General features: G+C 39.8%; 1 protein-coding gene across 1 annotated transcript in view; it reads right to left on the bottom strand.

Moving 5' to 3' along the window:
• Nucleotides 1-617: 617 nt before the first annotated feature.
• The window catches only part of KDR (kinase insert domain receptor), a 56,896-nt gene continuing 36,513 nt past the window's right edge, over nucleotides 618-21,000 (bottom strand). The window contains exons 16-30 of the mRNA XM_020792530.3: nucleotides 20,783-20,889; nucleotides 20,219-20,354; nucleotides 18,358-18,462; nucleotides 17,213-17,326; nucleotides 16,217-16,305; nucleotides 14,926-15,058; nucleotides 13,420-13,520; nucleotides 11,491-11,613; nucleotides 10,901-11,012; nucleotides 9,844-9,943; nucleotides 8,996-9,101; nucleotides 8,622-8,773; nucleotides 4,049-4,145; nucleotides 3,870-3,958; nucleotides 618-3,211 (exon numbers count right to left, since the gene is read on the bottom strand). Of these exons, the coding sequence (XP_020648189.3) occupies nucleotides 2,998-3,211; nucleotides 3,870-3,958; nucleotides 4,049-4,145; nucleotides 8,622-8,773; nucleotides 8,996-9,101; nucleotides 9,844-9,943; nucleotides 10,901-11,012; nucleotides 11,491-11,613; nucleotides 13,420-13,520; nucleotides 14,926-15,058; nucleotides 16,217-16,305; nucleotides 17,213-17,326; nucleotides 18,358-18,462; nucleotides 20,219-20,354; nucleotides 20,783-20,889 (1,778 nt within the window). The 3' untranslated portion in view covers nucleotides 618-2,997. The remainder of the gene's footprint in view (nucleotides 3,212-3,869; nucleotides 3,959-4,048; nucleotides 4,146-8,621; nucleotides 8,774-8,995; nucleotides 9,102-9,843; nucleotides 9,944-10,900; nucleotides 11,013-11,490; nucleotides 11,614-13,419; nucleotides 13,521-14,925; nucleotides 15,059-16,216; nucleotides 16,306-17,212; nucleotides 17,327-18,357; nucleotides 18,463-20,218; nucleotides 20,355-20,782; nucleotides 20,890-21,000) is intronic.

Raw genomic sequence — 21,000 nt, forward strand, 5'->3', positions numbered from 1 at the left:
GAACATGTAGCACTATCTCATGCATTTAAACCTATCTGTGGCTATAGGTGCTCACACTCACCTCATCAAGGTGTAAGTTGCAAAGCTATGCTTAATTATTGAGAAGTCAGTGGGACCTGCTTCTAAATAAATGTGTGTAAAAATTCTAAATCAACATTATCTTTCCAGAAATGCATTGTACTCTAAAGTAGCTAAGTGCGGCATGGGCTGTATGTGGTGTGTGTGCAACAGAATAAGAGGGATTGGCTTTGTCATGAGTTCACAGTCTTTATATAGGGTTATATTTACCATAACATTCATAATTAAAATATCAGACAATCTGACATCTGTTGGTCTAGCTGTGATCCAGCTGGTGTTTTGCCAAGACTATAGCACTGTGAATACATATTTTGAAAGGCCAGGTGAAAGACCTAAGAAAAGAACTATATTTCAGTGCTAAATAGATTAACAGATTTCTGATTTGTTCTTGAATGGAATATATATAATGAGAAGCAAATCTAAGCCAACTTCCTTTCAAAAACCAGGTGTGAAGTTCTTCCTAGGCTGATCTGTATTTTTATAAAATGTTTTTTTAAGGGAAAAATGAATGGCCCAATAAAATCTGAACATATAAATAATTTGAAATGGCACAAAAAAGATTTATTGGTCCATTGTAGAAGCATATTAGAAATGGGAAACATACAAGCAACATATCTCATATAAAGTAACAGTGATATAGAAAATGAGGAACAGAAATATTTACATGTTGATAAGTTTTCAGTCTGAGGTTTTGGGCTGGAGAACATTCTAATTAAGAGCGCAAGTCTATGCATATTTACTCACAAGTAAATCCCACTGTATATAATATATTTATTTATTTTAATAATATATTACATTTGTTTCTACACAACCAGTCTATAAATACTATAAGATATATTTTTGTTAACTCACAGGTTCCTAATTCTTGAAATACTATACAAAATAGAAAACTAGATACAAAAATTACGAACAGCAGTCAAAATAGATTCACATCTTTTTAAAAAATATCACGTAATATACACCGCATGTTATTAGAAATGTGAGTAACAAAACCATAAAAAATGGTCTAAAAATTTTTATATTGAAGAGTATCAGTCACAAAATCTGAATAGCTTGTTATTTAACATGCCATTAATACCAACAACATTGTGGGCCATAGATGTGGAATGTTCTTCACAGAAGCCTGGTTTATGAAGGCTTATGAACTTCTAAAATAGCTTATTTGACTTCTTTAATTAATTAATTACAGTTCTGAGGCAACCCCTCCCCCTCAGCTAGTTACCATTATAATGGCAATTTGAAAAAAGAAACTCTGTGCTTTCTTGTTATGTAAAAATAAGCAACTTAGTATTAGTTGTGAGGGATTGTTTGAGAGGAAAAGCAAAATGCCACAAGCCACTGGCAAAATGCCACAAGCCACTGGCCTGCAGTATGAAACACTCCAAAGCAATAGCCCACATACCTACATAACTATATAAGTAACAAAAACTTAGGTAAAGGTTCCCCTTGACATTTAGTTCAGTCATGTCCAACTCTAGGGCGCAATGCTTATCCCCGTTTCCAAGCTACAGAGCCAGCATTTGTTGAAAGACAGTTTCTGTGGTCACGTGGCCAGTGCAACTAGACACGGAATGCCGTTACCTTCCCACCAAGGTGGTACATTTATCTACTTGCATTTTTACATGCTTTCGAACTGCTAGGTTGGCAGGAGCTGGGGCAAGTGACGGGAGCTCACTCCGTCGCATGGATTCGATCTTACAACTACTGGTCTTCTGACCTTGCAGCACAGAGGCTTCTGCGGTTTAACTCACAGCGCCACCATGTCCCTTCTTACTTACTGTTAAAACTGCAAAAGCAGTGTTGTTAACTTTATTGTGTTACAATCTTAATGTAACTGAACCATTCCTTAGTTACTGCAAAAATGTTACAAGTGGACAGTGATTTGTGACTAGCTCCAGGCTTTGAGAAGAACATACAGTGTTGGTCAAATAAGGCCAATACTACCAAAATAGGTAAAATTCCTGAACTGTTTAGAGCTGATTCTACTTGTGGGTCAAAAGACATTAAGGGACACATATATTTTCAATTTAGTTAATCTGTTTTCCTTCCTAAAGATGGATTTCTTCAGAGATAACCTGCTTGACAATCACACTTGCAAATTAAGCTTGTGTTTGCCTTCCAATGAACAATCAGAAAATAAAGAATGCTTAATGCCAGATACGTAACTGAGGAAAATCATGTCCTATGAAAAAACAAGTCATCTTATGGAGCACCTCTTATATATTGCTTAGTTTGAATCGGTAGTGACCAAGCCATGAACATACATACTTTATTTCAGTGGGAAACATCCACTGAAAGAAAAGCCTCAGGTGATCTGAGCTGTCACAGACAAAAGAAGGGGTATTTCCTTTACTCCCCAGCAGTATTCATGAATTTTATTTCAGTGGCATTTATCCATTAGTTTCATCTGGCGTATTTAAACTGACAGTCCTCTTGGTGGAAGAGATGTAAGTGAAAGAAAATTCTGCAAGGCCAGCAAATTCTACTGACAGTGTTTTCCTGAAGACAGATGCCCAGGGACAACAAAGGCACGACTGAAACTTGACTGCTGACAAAACTGAAAAATCCAAAGGAGATTTGTTGATCATCTTCATACAATTGCATAGAAATGCGGTGTCAGCATATCATTTCCCATGCTGAGTGTAAATTTCTCTCTCTGAAAATCTGATCATTTTATAGTCACACCAGTAAACCACACCAGGAGGCATCTGGAAGATTTTCAAACTCTCTCAAACCACGCTGTGGAACCCTGTATTCCCACACTGCACCACAGTTCCTTATTATCAGAAGAAGACGTCTGGAAACATGCTTTTTCAGTTCAATGACTGGGCATGTTCTGGATGTCAGGCACAGCTAATTTAAGGGGGAAAAGGCCATGGCTGGTGAAAGTTCCAGTTATGGCTTATTTGGAGGCACTTCTTACACAGGGGGATTGCTAAGAGGTATACCAGAGCCATAGGCCAGCATGTGGCAACTCTGAGGAACATCTTCCCTGAGAGGCAAAAGTTCTGTTTCTTCACCAGAGTAAACAGTGGTATCCATGTCATCTGAGTGATAGCCGGATTGGTAGCCACTTGTTGGATTGGATGCTTCCGACATTACAGACTCCTTACTTTTACTGGAGACCAGCCCACTACAAAATAAAAAAAAACCAAACATTTAAAAACTTCAACCTCTGATTTTGAAAATGTGCTCCTATTTACCCATTCCTTTTTACTGCAAAACCTAAAAACAGCTCCATCACCATTCTGTCAGGGCACAACAATGGAGGAAGATGGAAAAGAGGATCTTCAACCTGGGTTCTGTTGAGTGACAAACACTATCAGGTCTCTCCTCTTTCTCAGCTGTCCACCCTATTGGACTGCAACACAAGAACAAATTGAGAGATAGGGCTTTGTTGTAAGAGCATTTGGCTTCCTCCCTCCATGAACATCTTTTGTTCAAGTCTAGACCACAGAGTACAGGTTTGGGACTAATGATCCCTTTCTTGATCAGTCATTGCCAGCTCAGATCTCATCAGTGTATACATGAAGTAGGACTCTTTGTCCCAGTGTGCATTCCTTTACACTTGTGCTTGTATTGAATCTCATTTGCCATTGTGGAAGCATTTAAGCCATGTCACTGTAGCAACAACCATGGAGCATTATACAGACAGAGAAAAATGGAAGAGAGAAAGAAAGAATTATCAAAGAAGGGGTTGGCAACCACACTCCTTCCGTTCCTGTGGCCAGTTCTAGTCTAAACTATCTTGAATATGAATGTGTATATGACATTTGATTGCTTAGACTTACCTAAAGGGCAACATCAGTTGTTTAGATTTCTCTTCTAGTGTCTTGAGTTCTTCAGATGCAAGAATCATCCCACTGTCTGTCTGATTATCCTAGAAGACCCCAAAGGATATATCACATTTGGAAAAAAGCCACAAAAAGGACAAAATGTATGAAGAATATGAAAGGCAAAATAGACTTACGTCTTGAACCACCTTTATGGTTGGTTCTACAGGCACAGATTCAAAGGTCTTTACGCTCACAGGACGACTTTTTCTTCTGCTTCCTTTGCAATGCTCACTGGGAAAGAAGCAACACTGTCTCTGTCAATGTTCATGCAACTAATAAGAAGGCCAAGGAAAGATGAGAATGAAGCATTTTCTAGCCTAAGCAACATGGGACATAGTAAGACTGTGCTGGAGAACATGTGACCTCCTGGTTGCTGGACTGCAGTCATCATCACCCTCCACCACTGGCTATACTGGCCTGGCCTGATGAAAGCTGATTTTCAACAACATCTAGAACAGGGGTGTCCAACCTTTCACCTTCCCTGGGCCACATCAGAAGATGAAAATTTGGTTTGGGCCGCATGGGGAGGCAGCCCTAGCCGTCCTCCACAGCCCCGCTCCAAGCGCGCTTACCGGCTGCTGCAATCCCAGACAGCAGAGGCTGCCAGATTCGACTCCGATGGCTTTATGGGGCCGGGAGGGGGTCCACCTATTGACGGGGATGGTGCGATGCAGTCACGCAGCCCCCCTGTCCCCTCCCCTCCCACTCCTTCCCTCTCCCCCCCCCCCCGTTGTGACGTGCCCCAGCCACATTCCGGCCGCAAGCACCGGCAGTGTAACTTGAAACTTTGAAATTTCTTTAAAAATAAAAAATTGCACTGGGCCGCATTATGAGCCGACCTGGGCCGCATGCGGCCCTCGGGCCACAGGTTGGACAAGCCTGATCTAGAAGGTTCTCCATCCCTGTGCTGAATGAAAAGCAACCCAGCAGCAGCCAAGTACAGTGGACCCTCGACTTACAGATGGCTCGACTTACAGACTTTTTGAGTTACAGACTTCTCTGGCCGCAAAATTTAGATTCGACTTGCAGCCACAGAATCGACCTACAGACCAGAAAAATCCCAAAATGGAACAAAAATAGAACAAAACAGCCAGTTATGGGATTAATCGGTTTTCAATGCATTGTAGGTCAATGGAGACTTGACCTACAAACTTTTAGACCTGCAGCCACCGTTCCAATACGGATTAATTCCATAAGTAGAGGGTCCACTGTAAAGTGCAATGTTTTGCTACTTACACTGGGCCTCAAATATGAGGGCAGGGGAAACCTCTGGCATATTATAATTCATGGCTTGACTACATCACAAGCTGTGTTGTCTTGAACTTCCAAAATGTGTATGAGTTTCAAGGGGCATGTTTCAGCAAACAAAATATGTTTTAGGATCAGCAAGGCATTTTTATCCACAGATATTAGACTACGCTTTTGGTTCAGGGCAGAAAAACCATTTTTTCTATCTGAAGTAAATTACAGTATGGAGCCCTTCCCTCCTATTCTGGAGTTTGAATCTGACTTCTGCTCTAACAATAGCCATCAGTGACACTTAACTTGAGTGCCACAGGTTATGTGCAGGCTGAGTTACATACATGGCCAGATAGTGCTTTTTCCTAATGTCTTCCTATGGTTATGGATACAGTATGAAAAGAAATTTGCAAGATTCTTGTTTGCAAGCATTCAAGATGACTTATTTGGCACAAGCATGTTGTAATCCAGCAAGAAAAAAGTGATAAAGTATGTTGAAAACAATTTTTCTGAAGTAAACTATGAGAATCTTTTCTTTTAAAAAAATTGAAACGAAATAAAATCTGTTGGTTTTTGAGTTATGCACATTATCACAATGTTAAAATTAATTTTGCAATCTTTTTTTTAAAAAAAAACTGGAAAACCAACAAAGAAGCTTGAGTCGTGAATCTTTTTCTTTGGATTCCACTTCTGAACCTCCTGACTGGATGGGTAGCGGCAGCAGTTGATGCAGCAAACTTCTGTCCAGTTAAAACTGTTGGAATTGGCACAAATCTTATATGCAGCTCCAAAGGCTTTGCTTCAGAGAAAACCAGCTGGGCTGGATGAGTTCCTAACTCCATGACAATCAACACTCAGCATTATTGTTACACAGTGGAAAAGGAGTTACAAATTAGAAATACCCACTGACCAGTAACCTGAAAACAAAGCTTGGAAAAATTATTTTGTGGGGCAATAAGTCCCAGAATGCCCAGACAATGCTGTCACTGGCCATGCAGGCTCAAGCATGCTAAGAACTCTAGGCCAGAAGTAAATTTTCTGCCAAAAACTGATTTTGCCCATGACATCGTGGGCACATTCCATGAATGATCTTTCTCTCGCAGATAAATTGAAGATAACTTCTTGAAAGCAATTTAGAATGCTCAGATAATATTTTGAGTCTGCAGTGAAAAAAAAATCAAAATACCTAAAAGCAAGGAAGTTCCAGATCCTCAATTGAGCATCTCTGAAAGTGATAACTGTACAATGCTCAATCAATTTTAGGTGGTCTAAAAATACAGTACATTAAGACAGCAGTTCCCAAGCATCTCAGCATCATGCTGTACTTTCAATTTTTAAGAAATTCTCAAGCCTCCTCATTTCTCTTTTAACATTATCCAATACACTTTTAACAAAAAAAATCAATTTAAAATTTAAAAACAAAAAAAAATCAATTTAAATGCTTTGGATTTTTAAAAAATACAACTAATTTTTCTAGAGAAAGCCATTAACAAGTCCTGCAGCTGCTTCTTCTCTTGATGTTTTGCATTTTAAAAAAGCTTTTTTTTAATAGCAATCCAAGGTTCCTTTAAATATATAGCAGACTGCATGGCTTTCCTCACCCTCTTTTTCCAGAATTTCAGAGCCAAATGCTTTCAATGTTGTGTTAAGTTTGTTCATGTGGTTATTATTTACAATATATTTATTAACAGATACTTAAGGTGATTGGATCTTATATCTAATATTTTCTTTAACCAACCAAAGAAACCCATTATCTTTCTTTTGCCATGGTTCCTTACAAAGTCTGCCTCTTCTAGTGATAGTAAACCACGGGTTGAGCAAGGTGGAACCTCATCCCCAGCTTTAAGAGTAGGAGCCACACCCTGCTGACTGGACCATGGGCCTCTCTGGCTCCTCGATACCACCAATTGTCAACACCAGTGTTGTCACCAGTCAGAGTGGATGCTGCAGTTGTCTAAACACCTAGGTCATATGGTTTGGCCTTTTCCTCAAAGACTCAAAATATCTCTCCAAGGTCACAGCCACTCGTTTTTCCAGGAGGGGCGAACCTCTTTTTCCCAACCCCTTGCATGATGCAACAAGTGGTAATTTGCCAGGACTCCAAATGTCGATGAAATACTACTTTCTTGGTACATACTTTCATATGTGGTGGGAATGTGAAAAAGTACAAAGATTTTGGAAACAAAATTTTAAAGAATTAAATGATATGTGTAGAAAAGACATAAAATTGAATCCTGAGATTGCTTTATCAATATTTGAGAATGTGGAATATGATAAAATGATTAAAGAATTCATAATTAGTTTATTAACAGCAGCGAGATTAAGAACAGCTAGGCAATGGAAATCAAAATCTGAATTTCAAATGGATGAATGGTATAATGAAATATGGAATATAGGTATAAATGATAAATTAACTTGTAATCTAAAGTTTAAGAAAGGAGAGTTGAAAAAGAATATTTTTAATGAAATATGGGGCAGATTCTTTGAATATGTATTAACAAGAGGAAAGGGGAAAGCTCCAAATCAAGAATCAATGCAGTTCTGGAGAGGAGAACAATAAAAGAAGAGGAAGAATAGAGATGGAGGAAGAAGATTATTGCAAGAGGTCCCATCTACGGTGGAGGGGAACACAGTTATATTGTATTTTGATTTATGTATTTTATGTTTATATTTATGTTTTAGTTAATAAAAAAATAATAATTAAAAAAAGTCAATGAAATACTACTCTCATTGTGTCTCAGCACTGACCAAGTTAATTAGGCCGATGGGAACTAAGGTTTGACAATATACAAATTACCAAAGGGTAATTACTGCAGCCCAGCAAACACGGTTAGATACAAATAATGAACAACATTAACACCTTCCTCATTCTTAGCACTTTTGCTGCAAGTTCAAGTACCAAAAAAATTGGAGGAGGTTGTTTAGACCTCCCATTGTGGTGGAATGCCCATGTCCCACCTGTCCGTCATGTGGAGCTCTACAACTGGAGCCTATGAGAGGACAAGAGGGCGGAGTCAAAGAGACCATTTGAGAGATTTGGAGACTGAGAGAGGAGGAGAAAGGAGGTTTTTGAAGGTTTATGAGAGAGATTGGAAAATTGGTATAGTTAGTTGATGTGTTAAAGAATAGTTAAAGAACAGAAGTATATTAAAATAGATAGACAGTCATCAGATCTTATTCCAGTGATTGATATGAAGTAATACAAATAAAGAAATGTGTTTAATATCCAAGTTTAATGAGTGCAACATAATAAAATATCTATGAACCTACTTGTGTGATTCAACAACCAAATAATAAATAATCAGTTATATTTGAAATGCCTATGCAACATTATTGGTAAGGTGTGGATAAAGATCCACTGGTGGCAGATGTTGAAAGGAGAAATAAGCAAGTCGTGTCCAAAGGTGGACCTGGGTTTGAGGGAAACAAATTAGGGACACTGGGGGTGCGCGACAGTCATTATATTACCTCATTTCCAGTGTGCTGTCATAATGGAATTGAGGATCACACATTTCCTCTTCTTCTATGCAGGAAACAGGTGACGTTGGCAAGGAGAGTCCAGAATCCTCTTCAATGTTTAGGAGTGCAGTTTGTGGAAGGACAATATAGTCTTTACCATCCTGGTGTAAAAGATACCACAAAAATAGATTTACACTTTCAGCTGAGTTGTGCAAATTTGTGTTTTTGGACTACAGCTCCCAGAATTTCCTAGATAGCTGTTGGAATTCTGGGAATTATAGTCCAAAACCACAAAACTGCACAGCTGTAATTTCCAATATTTCAGTTAGAAAACATAGTCAGTTTTTAGAGAGATGTCTGTAGATTGAGGAGCATGGCTGTACCTGGCAAACATTTGCTTGCAACAAATTTCCAAGATGCTCCACCAAATCTGAAAATGTGGGTCTTTGTTTGGGTTCACCATGCCAGCAATCCAGCATTGTCTGATACCTGGAAATGAAATAAACAGGTATTGTTATTGTTGTTTGTGACACCAAGTCATTTCTGACTTATGGCAACCGTAACAGGGTTTCTGAGGTATGTGGGATGTTTCAGGAGTGGTTTATGATTGTCACCCCCAAGTGAGTTTCCATGACCAAGTGGAGATCTGAATCCACATCTCCTTGGTTCAAGTCCAATACTTTATCCACTGCATTACGGAGTTATTTACATGTCATAATTAGTAAACCAACATGCCATTCATTAACAGATTCTGCAAGAACAGGAGTGATGGTAATCAATTTTCAGCAGATCTAAGGTGCAAAGTTTGATCTCTTGGAACCTCTGGGAAATGCACCACAGCCAGAAATGTGTTTTTACCTATCCTCTCAGAAATTACTGGAAGTTTTGCTTGCAGAGGAGGGGCATGGGAAAAGCACATATCACACCAAAGCTAAACCCTATAATTTGCTGTAGAGGGATAAAATGAATTGCATAGGAGAGAGAGCTTGAGGGGAGTTGGGAGTTAAAAAAGCTGGCACAAGCCACATTGTGGGCCATTGGTTTCCCCTTGAAGGAGTGAACAATACTCAAAATTCTACTACAGGAAGGCAGGTAGGCAGACAAGATATTCTTAGTCCGAATGTCTCCCAACCACCAGTGGCAGGATTAGACTGACATTTTTCCATGCCTCACCCCTTGTTTGTTTTCAATACTTGCACGAAGGCATATTTGCACCAGTGAGATTTCTTACATTTCAGGGGTTGTGTAGTCTGGGGGCCTCATTCTTGTTCCCTCTTTCAGTCTTCTGCAGAATTCCTCATCAATTTTTACACCAGGATATGGTGAGGCACCTAAAAATACAAGTTAATATTTTTGTAAAGAGGTCAGAATGTTGGCATGATTGTTCAACTTTTATCACAGTTTACTGTATGAGAGCTAATTAAAATTGTAGAGGATCACTTAGATTGTATCCACAGAGTACTAATTAGACAAAATTTGCAGGAAGTATGAGTCTGTTTCCATGACCATTTATTCACAGAATGATACTAAAATGTCTGGATATTTTTTTGAGTTCTGATTTGTCAGATCAGATACACCCATGTTCAATAAATGCACTAGTCTGAAAAGACTCCCTTGTTGAAACTACTTAAATCTCTGCCTGAAAAGGAAAGCCTTTCCCTGCTGATGAAAGAGGGGGCCAACTTGGCTTCTTGGGAAACCACTTTCCACACCCAGGGAGCAGCCACTGAAAAGGCCCCTCTCATGTCCTCACCAAATGAGCCTGTGAGGGTGGTGGAACCACAAGAAGGTCCTCCTTGAAAACTGACTTTTCAACTGCATCTTCATGTGAAACCCTCCAGGAAAAAAAAAGACTGTCAAGGGCCCCTGCTGAAAGAGGTGGGCTGTGGTGTGCAGAGCTGAGGAAGAGAAGACACCCCAAAAAGTGTGGCTACTTCTGAACCTATAAAAATCAATAGGAATTATTTCACCATTTTAAATGGAGGTAAAACTGATGCCATAAACCAGCCCACCTTGTATATTACTGAAAATAAGAGAACTTAAAAACTCTACATTTTTATTTAAGTATTTGGTAAACATTCTGAAACTTGTCCTGAATTTTTGGAGTTCCTGTATAACCTAATTCTGAAAACAGGGCAAAAATTTGTATTTTATGACTCATTTCTTAACATTTGAGAAGGTTTGGCCCTATCTATATTTGCCCTGGAGTCAGTTTCACTGCACTCAATGGCACTTCTTAGCAGATAAGCATAGAACAGTGATCTTGGTCACAAAGAAACGTGACTTACCTAATGAAAATATCTCCCACAGCAACACTCCAAATGACCACACGTCACTCTGGATCGTATATACTCTATCAAAAATAGTTTCTGGGGCCATCCATTTCAATGGTAGCCTAGCCTAAATGTGTTTAAGAAACAAGAATTTATTATTTTTATGTATTGCATACCAAACTATAACAAAGTTATTAAATAGTTTACACTAAAAGTAAAAACTAAGAATGAGAAACTGTCTGGGTTGCTCAGTGCTTTAGGTATCTGGAGGTGGAGCCATAGGTTGGGAGTCCAATTCCTCACTGTGCCTCCTGTGAGTACAGCCACTAGAGCCAACCTGTGTAGCCTTGGGCAAGCTGCACAGGCCCAGGGCACCCCCAGAAGAAGGGAATGGTAAATCACTTTTGACTATTTTCTACCTTGAAAACCTCTGGAAAAGGTCACTATAAGTCAGAATTGACTTGACTGCACATGGCTATTATTATATGAATAAAGAAATTACAAAATGTTAACAAAACAAGGAAGAAAACAAAGTATCAAACATATTTAAACATATGTTAATATTTTCAATTAAAGGTTGCCTGATGTCAGATACAGATACTTACATCTCCTTTCCTAACGTAATCTGGATCTTTGTAGATATCCCGGGCCAATCCAAAATCGCATATTTTGACCACATTATTCTCTGCTAAGAGGATATTGCGAGCTGCCAGATCTCGATGGATACACTGCCAGGAGGGGGGGGAAAAGCAGCAGGTCAGTTATTTGAATTCTTCCAGAGAATTATTATTTTCACAACCCCTCCAACCATGCTTCAAATTAGTATACTCTTTGCAAGGTCCAGTTCTTTGTAGCTATCGTGATTGTTGTTGTTGTTTAGTCGTTAAGTGGTGTCCGACTCTTCATGACTCTTCATGGATCAGAGCATGCCAGGCCCTCCTGTCTTCCACTGCCTCCCGGAGTTTGGTCAAATTCATGTTGGTAGCTTCGGTGACACTGTCCAACCATCTCGTCCTCTGTCATCCCCATCTCCTCTTGCCTTCACACTTTCCCAACATCAGGGTCTTTTCTAGTGAGCAATCACGGTTGATTTCCTTCAGAATGGATACGTTTCATCTCCTTGCAGTCCAGGGGACTCTCAAGAGTCTCTTCCAGCACCACAGTTCAAAAGCATCAATTCTTCGGTGGTCAGCCTTTGTTATGACCCAGCTCTCACTTTCATACAATACTACTAGATAAACCACAGCTTTGACTATGCTGACCTTTGTCGGCAAGGTGAGGTCTCTGCTTTTTAAGATGTTGTCTAAGTTTGTCATCACTTTCCTCCCAAGAAGCAGGCGTCTTTTAATTCATGCTCTCATGATAGGGCTGTTGAAATAATGTTCCACTGCAACTCAAGTTACACTCAGTTTAAAGATGTTGTTTCTGTTGAGCTACACTCACGTCAAAATACTCCACCACTTCATAAAATAAATCAAAGTCTTGTTTGTTTGAAAAGGAACCTCTTGCCTCTGGAAAGATTATATGCCCAAGAGAAGACTCGGCTATAAACATACCATGTGTTGAAAGATTTTGATTTAGAAGAGGTTTCAAACAAGCAATTCTTCACAAGCATTCCAAGGAAGCAGAGGCTTAAAAGAGAATCATGTGGGAAATTGTTCTCAAAAGATTGGTGGATCTACGCTTTAATATATTGAACTATATGATTAGCCGATTGTGTTAAGCCACTTCCCATAAATTTGCTTTCTCTATTTAGCAGGTTAAAAAAAATTAACAGTAGTGGGGGGGGGGGGATCAGACAAAAGACACCTCATAGCCTGCTCCAGCTGACATATCTCCATCTTCTGCTAGATGCCTCCTATTCAGTTGTGTCATGTTTAAGTTTTTGACATTCAGGCACTCATCACTGCAGCCACCATAACTGCACATCCCCAAGAACAATGCAAAAATGCAGGCACATGTGTACAGTATGTGCATAATACACAGCACAGAGTTTGGAAAAAAAATACTTTTTGGACTCCAACTTCCAGCATCCTCCAAGCAGCATGGCTCAGAGTTGCCCTATTCCCCAGGCCCCTACCAAATGAACAGCAGGCATAGATATCATCTCCTGTTCTGGCAAGGCTAGTTGCTTCATTCTTGGTGTATTCAATAGTATTTCATAAATTGTTACTCAATACATGGGATAGCAATCTACAAACACATCATGATCTTATATCATAGACTTCAACAGGGCTGATACTCAGGTAGGCATGCACAAGATTGCAAGTGAAGTTCCCTAAGGAAATGGCATAGGCATGCTTCATCCATCGAGCCATACAAAATGGGCAGCTAGCTCCCTATGTGGTGCTGTTGCATTTTTGCCAAAGTATGTGGTAATATTGATCACTTAGACTTAGAATGTTCAGACATGCTGAGTGAGCTCCGGATATTAGCACAACCGTTTCCTCTGACTGAGTGCTATCTTTCTATAATTTCCTGAAGCATGGAGTTTGCTGAGAAATGTCATTTCCTTACGGACAGAAATTCCTTACTTTCCGTGAGGCCAGAAATTCCATTCCCCGGGCCACCTGGAAGCTGTAGCAGATGAGGTCCTCCAGGCTCAGAGCATTTTTGTAAGGATCTTCTGGTGTCCCTGCAGTGGGAAAATATTAATTTATATGCAATGTCCATTACAGAACCTGGAAATGTTACTTTAGAAATTCAACTTCCAGAACTGCTCCATGTCCAGTTAGTACAGTCAGCTGACAGGCTGGCTTGGGGATTCTTGAGAATTCTAATCTGAAAAAAGTAACACTATCAATTTTTGAATTAATATTGCTGCACATCATAATTAACACTGTCCAGTAACAGAAGATGCCATCCTTCCTTCTTTGAGAAGACTAGATTTTATAGATTCCTTTTTTTTCACTCAATAATCTAGTTATGCAACAGAAATTAACCTCAGTGATTTAGACTGCCATCTTAGACTTTCCTACTTGAAAGTAATCCCCATTGTATGCAATGAGTCTTCCTTCTAGATCTCCAAACAATGGCCTGCAGGCCACATCTGGCCTGCCTTGCCTTTTTATCCAGCCCAGGCATAGGAAGAAGAAGAAAAGGGGACCCAAGCAATTCCCCACCCCCTTCCCTCCTTCGGCCCTTGAAAATGTGTAAAATATAGGATGTGGCCCTCACACCAAAAAGTCTGGAGACCCCTGTTCTAGGTATATGAAACTGCATTATTGAAGGAAACAATATCAGAATAATGAACTTTTAACATAGTTTTAACTTTGAATGATCATAGGAACAATATTGCCTGGAAAATTGCATAATGAAGGCATAGTTCTCTTTAAAAGAAAGGTTCACTTCAACTTCCATTGACAGATATATCTTTGGAACTAGAGGTGAGCAAATACCATCTGATTCAGTCCTGTCTCAATTACCTGTCTCACTGATGACAACCAATTTACTTCAAGCCAACTGGTAGCCTGCCTGCTTCAGTTCATATTAGAATATTTTGAAGTATTTGTACATATCCAAATAGCAAGGTAGAAATGAAAATGAGGAAAATAAAGGCCTATGACCCAGAATGAAGAGGGTGAAACTGAGCATCACCAACTACTGCTAGACTTACAGTATGCTGGCAAAGCTCCCACTGATATCCTTCCACCCTCACCCCATTCTAGAAGCAATTCAGATAGCTTAGGCCCCAATCCTAATGCCATTGAGATGTATGTCACTCAGAAAGGCATGAATTCACATACAAACACACACAGGCATTTAATCCATTGCTTTAAATCTGCCATTGTCCTTCCCTAGAAGAAGATTTGGCCTTCTATCAGATATTTACTCACACTATGTGGAATTTAAGAAAATATGGATTTATCTCAGTGAATGCTGAAAAGCCAGGGCAGTCCTAAACATGAACATGTGTCCTCCTCAGTGTCTATTGTTGTGAAGATAAAAAGGGGTGGTTGAAAGCTATGTACACACTTTGGGCTCGACAAAGGAAAGGTGGAATATATGTGCAACTTAGAAACAAATAAGGTGAACCTTACCTTCTTCCTCTACATCGCTAAGAGATCTCTCTTCTCCAAATCCTGAACTTGCTGAACTTTGGCTACTTGCAATACTGTCCAAGCGTTTCTTCAGGTCTTCGCCATGCCCTTGTCGACGCCTGGCATTATTACTCTGTGGAGTTTGAAAAGGGAAAAGAATGTTCATTGGCAGAAAGTACAGCAGTGAAAATCAGAGTTTGCTAAAAGAACGTAAGTATCTGTGCTGAAACTATCCATGCAGCTAGACACATGGGATTAAAGAGAAAGAGTCAGTTTTTATATGACAGGAACAGGGTTTCCATCTTTAATCTCTGTCCGCAGAAAATCACTAATGTCAGACCGATGGTTTCTTTACTCCCACTAGCCACACTACTATCAGGTAGCATTTGTGTTGAGAATATCTATACCAACAAGCTATGCACATTATTTCCAATCCAGGTAAAATAAGTAGTTGTTAAATCCTAGTGAAACGATAATCTGATGATTTTCTTCTTAGTTCTACTAAATTCATGACCAAAGCAACCATCCATAGGTTTGGCACTTCAGCTGTGACCAACATGGCTGAATTTGAGCTGAAGAATTAAGACTGGCTGAAGCCAAACCTATAAACAGTTGCAGAGGATAAGATTGCAGCACTCCTCGTTCTATACAGAGAAGCTGGCTGGATTAACAATTGAATTTTCCTTTAACAATGGTAAAAGGATACTGTCCAGAATGCAGCAGACTAATGCAGGTTTTGAGGCTTATACACCTCTGCCCTACAACAGACACAAAAAATACAGAATCCAGAGGAAGTAGCCATCACCTCAACCTCCCCAGCTGACTGGATAGCTGTGGGAGCTGACTGCAGACAGGAATACAAATAGAAAACAGGTTTGATCATTAGAATGATCATCTATGGCAGTGGTCCCCAACCTTGGGCCTCCAGATGTTCTTGGACTACAACTCTCAGAAACCTTCACCACCACCTCTGCTGGCCAGGATTTCTGGGAGTTTAAGTCCAAGAACATCTGGAGGCCCAAGGTTGGGGACCACTGATCTATGGGAACTGTGAAAATCTTAACTGTGTGTACACCAAATAATACAACAGTAAATAGTAAGAGTGAATACAAGCCAACGTTGACCTACAAATGACACCTAAAGTTTAGGTTTCGTGGAGAAATAGTAAGAATTAATTTCAGTACAATTGGCGGCAACAGACACAGCAAATCTCACAGCGGAGACATTAGAAGGCTTTGAACAAGCGATAAAACAAAAGCATTCATTCCCCTGTATTTTATGCACACCTCACCTTGTACGGAATGAAATCACTCCTCTTGGATCTTAAATATACTGACAGATTTCCAAACTTGCAGTACTCTACAATCACCATGAGTGGGCCTGCAAAAATAAAAAGCAGACATGTTTTTAAAAAACTGTTCTTGCTTTTTTTTGTAACAGCTGTCTCTACCAAGCCTGCTATACTTGTGGTCTGAGAAGCTAAAATGTCCAACTTGCCAGTCATGAAAGACTTAAGAAGCCTCCTGCTTAGCTTCGTGGGTCAAATGTTACATAATCTGCTATGTATAACACTTGTCACAACAGAAAAAAGTTTTCAGAAGTTCTCTCTCTACACAGTATTTTGTGAAGATTCAGAAAATATACACAAAATATTGATACTTTGTTTTCATTAAGTTTTCACCGATCATGTTCAGAGACCCGCTTTGGGCTCACACCTAAATGGAATATCTGGTGATATCCTGGGTCTGTTTTACCACAAAAAATGGCTTCACACAGCACCACATATCACATCTGCACCACACATTATAACGTCTGTTATTTGTTCTCGAGGTGGTGGTTGTGTGGGGGTTTTTTGGACTACAGCTCCCAGAATCCCCAAACCAAAATGTTGGCTGAGAAATTTTAGAAGTTATTGTCACAAAATCTCCGCTCTGTTGTGCTGTACAATGCTGTTTTGTAGTTGCAGTTTCTTCATTGCTGATCTCAAAGATGCAGACAGATATAACCAACACTGATTGATCTCATCTTATTTAGTAACTTACACAGAAGCAAGCTTGGATGTAGTACTTGGATGGGAGACCACAAAGGCGTCTCCAGGAATCTCCACTGATCTCTAGGAAATGATCTTGCTTGACCCACCTGACTCAATATAGTGCAACTTCTTTTGTTAGCAAGCTCAGCAGCTTCAAATCCATTAATGGCTAATTCTTTCGACCAATTTGCAATACTTGTGCTCTGCTGGTTAGCTGTGTCATCCACAAATCAACAAATGTCTTCCAATGCTTACCTCCCGGCTTTGTACAAGCTCCCAGTAAGTTAACCACATTGAGATGATGGCCAATATGAATTAGGATTTTGAGCTCAGACATCAGTGCCCTGTGCTCACTGTGTGTTGCACCATCTGCCAAAGAAAAAGAACATATACACTGTTGTTACATATGTTAAAGTATCCATGCAGGCTCATTTTCCATCTTCATTTAAATGAAATGAAAGACACAATCCTAATGTGTGCCTTTTGTGATGCAGTGCCATATTGGTACAAAAACCTTGTGTGACTGCACTTAGAGACTTAGAGACTGTGTCTGTGCTTATTCGTGCATTTTCCTGAACTATCCTGCTGCAACTGTTCTATCAAGAAGTTCTTATGAGCTTGACATGAAGCAAATACCCTACACCTTGCAAGTTCTTTACTTTCCCCTCAGAAGCTGTAGTTTCAATGACAGCATCTGAAGGTCAGGTTTCTTGTTTGAAGCAAGGCACAAGGGAGAAGCGTTTCTTCCTGACACAGCTAATATAACATGTTTCTGCAGTTAATTTAGTTTCATAAATGTGCATAAAAACGAACAACTGTGAATACTCACATGAAGGCAACATGGAGAATGTATACAAGCCAACAGTATGCATACAGGATTTATTGCGTTTCAAAGGCAATATGCCTTAAGTGATTACTGTGCCTATGAAGCTGATGATAGTCAAGTAACACATATATTGATCAGCCAATCTTTCCCATTCAGAAAAAAATATGCATTTAGCTCCGGCCACAAAACAAAATGTATACAGAAGCCACAATAATTTAACTGCACAACACAGAAAAGATTCATGACTGTGCACATTGCCTAATCTCAGCTGATTATTAGCCATATTTGTTTGGAAATGTTCTGTTGATGCAAATGGCTTACATATGCATTATTCCATGCAAATATGCAAACTTTTCAATAAATGTATACATTCAACAATCAACTTATATTAACCTAAGCGTACATATTTTCAGTTCCAAACAACAGGATCCAGGAGTGTCTATAACCCCCAAAGCCACAGAACAATAGTATACAGTATGGTTTCCCTTATCCAATAGCAGTGCTCAATTCAATACTAAAAATTAATGCTTGCTGACTTCCCAGCATTTTCTTCAGAGGTGTTTTTGATTCTCACCTTTAAGCATTTTGACAGCAACAGTTTGGCAGGTAGAAGCTTTGTCAATTCCAAAGGCATCTGCTTCTATGACTTGCCCAAAGGCTCCTCGACCAAGTGGCTTCCCTGGATACAAAGCAAAACAGGGCAACATTTAACCAGAGATTGCACTTGGCGGTTGCAACAAAAGTAGCTTTGTTGCACCGCTTGAGAACTGCAACGTGAAAAAGCACAACATGCCTTGAAAATGCAAACTTCTGTAGGTCTTACAGGTGTTCTGAAGGAATAAAGTTCACATAAAATAATGTGCACTTCTGATAATGTGAATTGCAACAAATACATGCAATTTTAACACACTTCAGACAACACAGACAGTTTGTATAACAGGTTAAATGAGCAAATAAATGTAGATTGCATTCCAATAATAAGTGCACATGGATGTGCATGGTGGAAAATGTGAAGCTTTGTAACTCAATATAAAACAACAATGGGTGGTCCCAGTGCTGGGTCACTAGTTTTTTTGTCTTTTTTTTTCCTATATTAACTTTGCTTGAGTCGTAAATTTTCTGTTTTTGTCCTTTTGTGTTGTACTTTCTTTTTAATGTAATTTCTTTTCTTTTTATGTGACAGGTTTTGTTGTATATAAAATAAAAAAAATAAAAAATAAAGCAAAACTAAGAACAAAATACAGGCAAGATTAAGAGAAACACACACGGACACACATACAGAAAACCCTGAGAGATTTTCACATCCTTAATTTTAAATTTCTATTAACTGAATTAATGGGAAAGAAAGCCATCTAATTCATTTGACAGGATATGTGGGGACAGCTGGCTTGAACAAAGACTCTGAGGACACCACACCTTCCAAGAGAACAGCCAGACAAATGCAGACTCCTACCACCTTATGTGGTGGGTGGCAACTCTTGTATGTATCTGACCAACATTTTTGGAAATTGTGGACAGGATCCAGAGGGGTACCTCCATTGATGGAACTGTTTCCATTAGTGGTATCAAGAGCAGGTGACACTGCAGCTCCACTGCAGCCCTCCATACATCCTCCAAACTTGCTCCAGAGAAGTTGAAAATTCTTGGAGCCATTTTTAGGTGGTTGTAGGTGAGATTAAAAGTTCAGGGAGCTTGGGTGCAAGGCTGTGTCACAAATCAATACAGATAGTGCTAGTCTAAGGTGCAGTACCACACATACTTTGCCCTAGAGCAGTGGTCCCCAACCTTGGGCCTCCAGATGTTCTTAGACTACAACTCCCAGAAGCCTTCACCACCACCTCTGCTGGCCAGGATTTCTGGGAGTTGAAGTCCAATAACATCTGGAGGCCCAAGGTTGGGGACCACTGCCCTAGAGTGTGGAAATGTAATTAGCAAGGAGGTCAATATAAACTGTATTCTATTTTGTTGGAGAACACTGTGCATGAATTAGCCTTCCTAAGTCTGCAACAAATTCCAAGACTGGCGTTAATTATGTCGATGGAATCGATTGGATTAGCTGTGATTAGCCATTTCTCAAGTTTGCATCTCAAGGTACAGTGTTTGAAAAAAATACCTTTTCAGTCAAGACTTCCCAGAATCTCCCAGTCAGGATAACCTTGTACCAATTGGAGCAGTAGTTCTTAACCTTTGTTACTCAGGTGTTTTGAACTGCAACTCCCAGAAACCCCAGCCAGCACAGCTGATGGTGAAGGCTTCTGGGAGTTGTAGTCCAAAAACACCTGAGTAGCAAAGGTTAAGAACCAGTGAATTGGAGGATTCTGAGAGTCATCATCCAGAAAAGTAACTTTTCCAAGCTCTAGCATTCCCTAAACCATTGCCTAATGAAAGCAATCTTCAAGGCTATGGGGCCTTCAGTTCCTGATAGGAAAACCCACCCAGCTTGAGCCTGTCTCTGGGGAATTCCCACTTGTTGGCATCATAAGGAAGACGTTCACACTGCTCATCCATAGGGACTTCATCTGGATCCATGATAATAGACAGGTAACCAGTCTTCAATTCTCCTCCATTGGCCTGGAAAAAAGCAGTAGCAGAGCTAATTAAATAAAATTATCCTTACTGCTTGGACAATGTGCATCTGGTCACTTTTACTGGCTTTGTAGAGGTCTGGAACATTTTTTTAGCTCAAAGGAATGCAAGTATGCTGCCCCACCTCCCTGCCACGTTGCAGGCCATGTGCCCACAAATCATCGTTAATGACTTGCTTTATTAATATCTGAAAAAAAGACTCTTTTCTCTCCCCACCAAATGCCTAGTCAATTAAAAAGTAAAACTTTATATGCCCTCAGTTCCCAGCAAGAATGTGATGGTACCAAGAGGGAAAAATGTGGCTGTTGATTTAAAGACAATGCATAAAAACAACACAAAAGAGGGTCTGCCACTTTTCATTTGTAATGCAAGACTGAGGCTGACTGGGACATTGGGAGAACTGGTTTCATTACCCGCTTAACGGTCCGAAGAATGATGACTAGGAGCAACCAGAAGAACATGGCAATTACTGCTGTTCCAACAAGAATAATGAGCTCGAGGTTCGTTTTCTCATCAGTGCCTGGGAAGGAACAATTGATAGGAGCTTTATCAATAGGTTTATTGATAGGAGCTGAGACCTTATTGTGGTCGGTCATCAGTTGAGGTTTTGAAAGGGGTTCCTTGTTCAGGA

This window comes from Pogona vitticeps, chromosome 5, assembly GCF_051106095.1.
Source record: "Pogona vitticeps strain Pit_001003342236 chromosome 5, PviZW2.1, whole genome shotgun sequence".
NCBI lineage: Eukaryota > Metazoa > Chordata > Lepidosauria > Squamata > Agamidae > Pogona > Pogona vitticeps.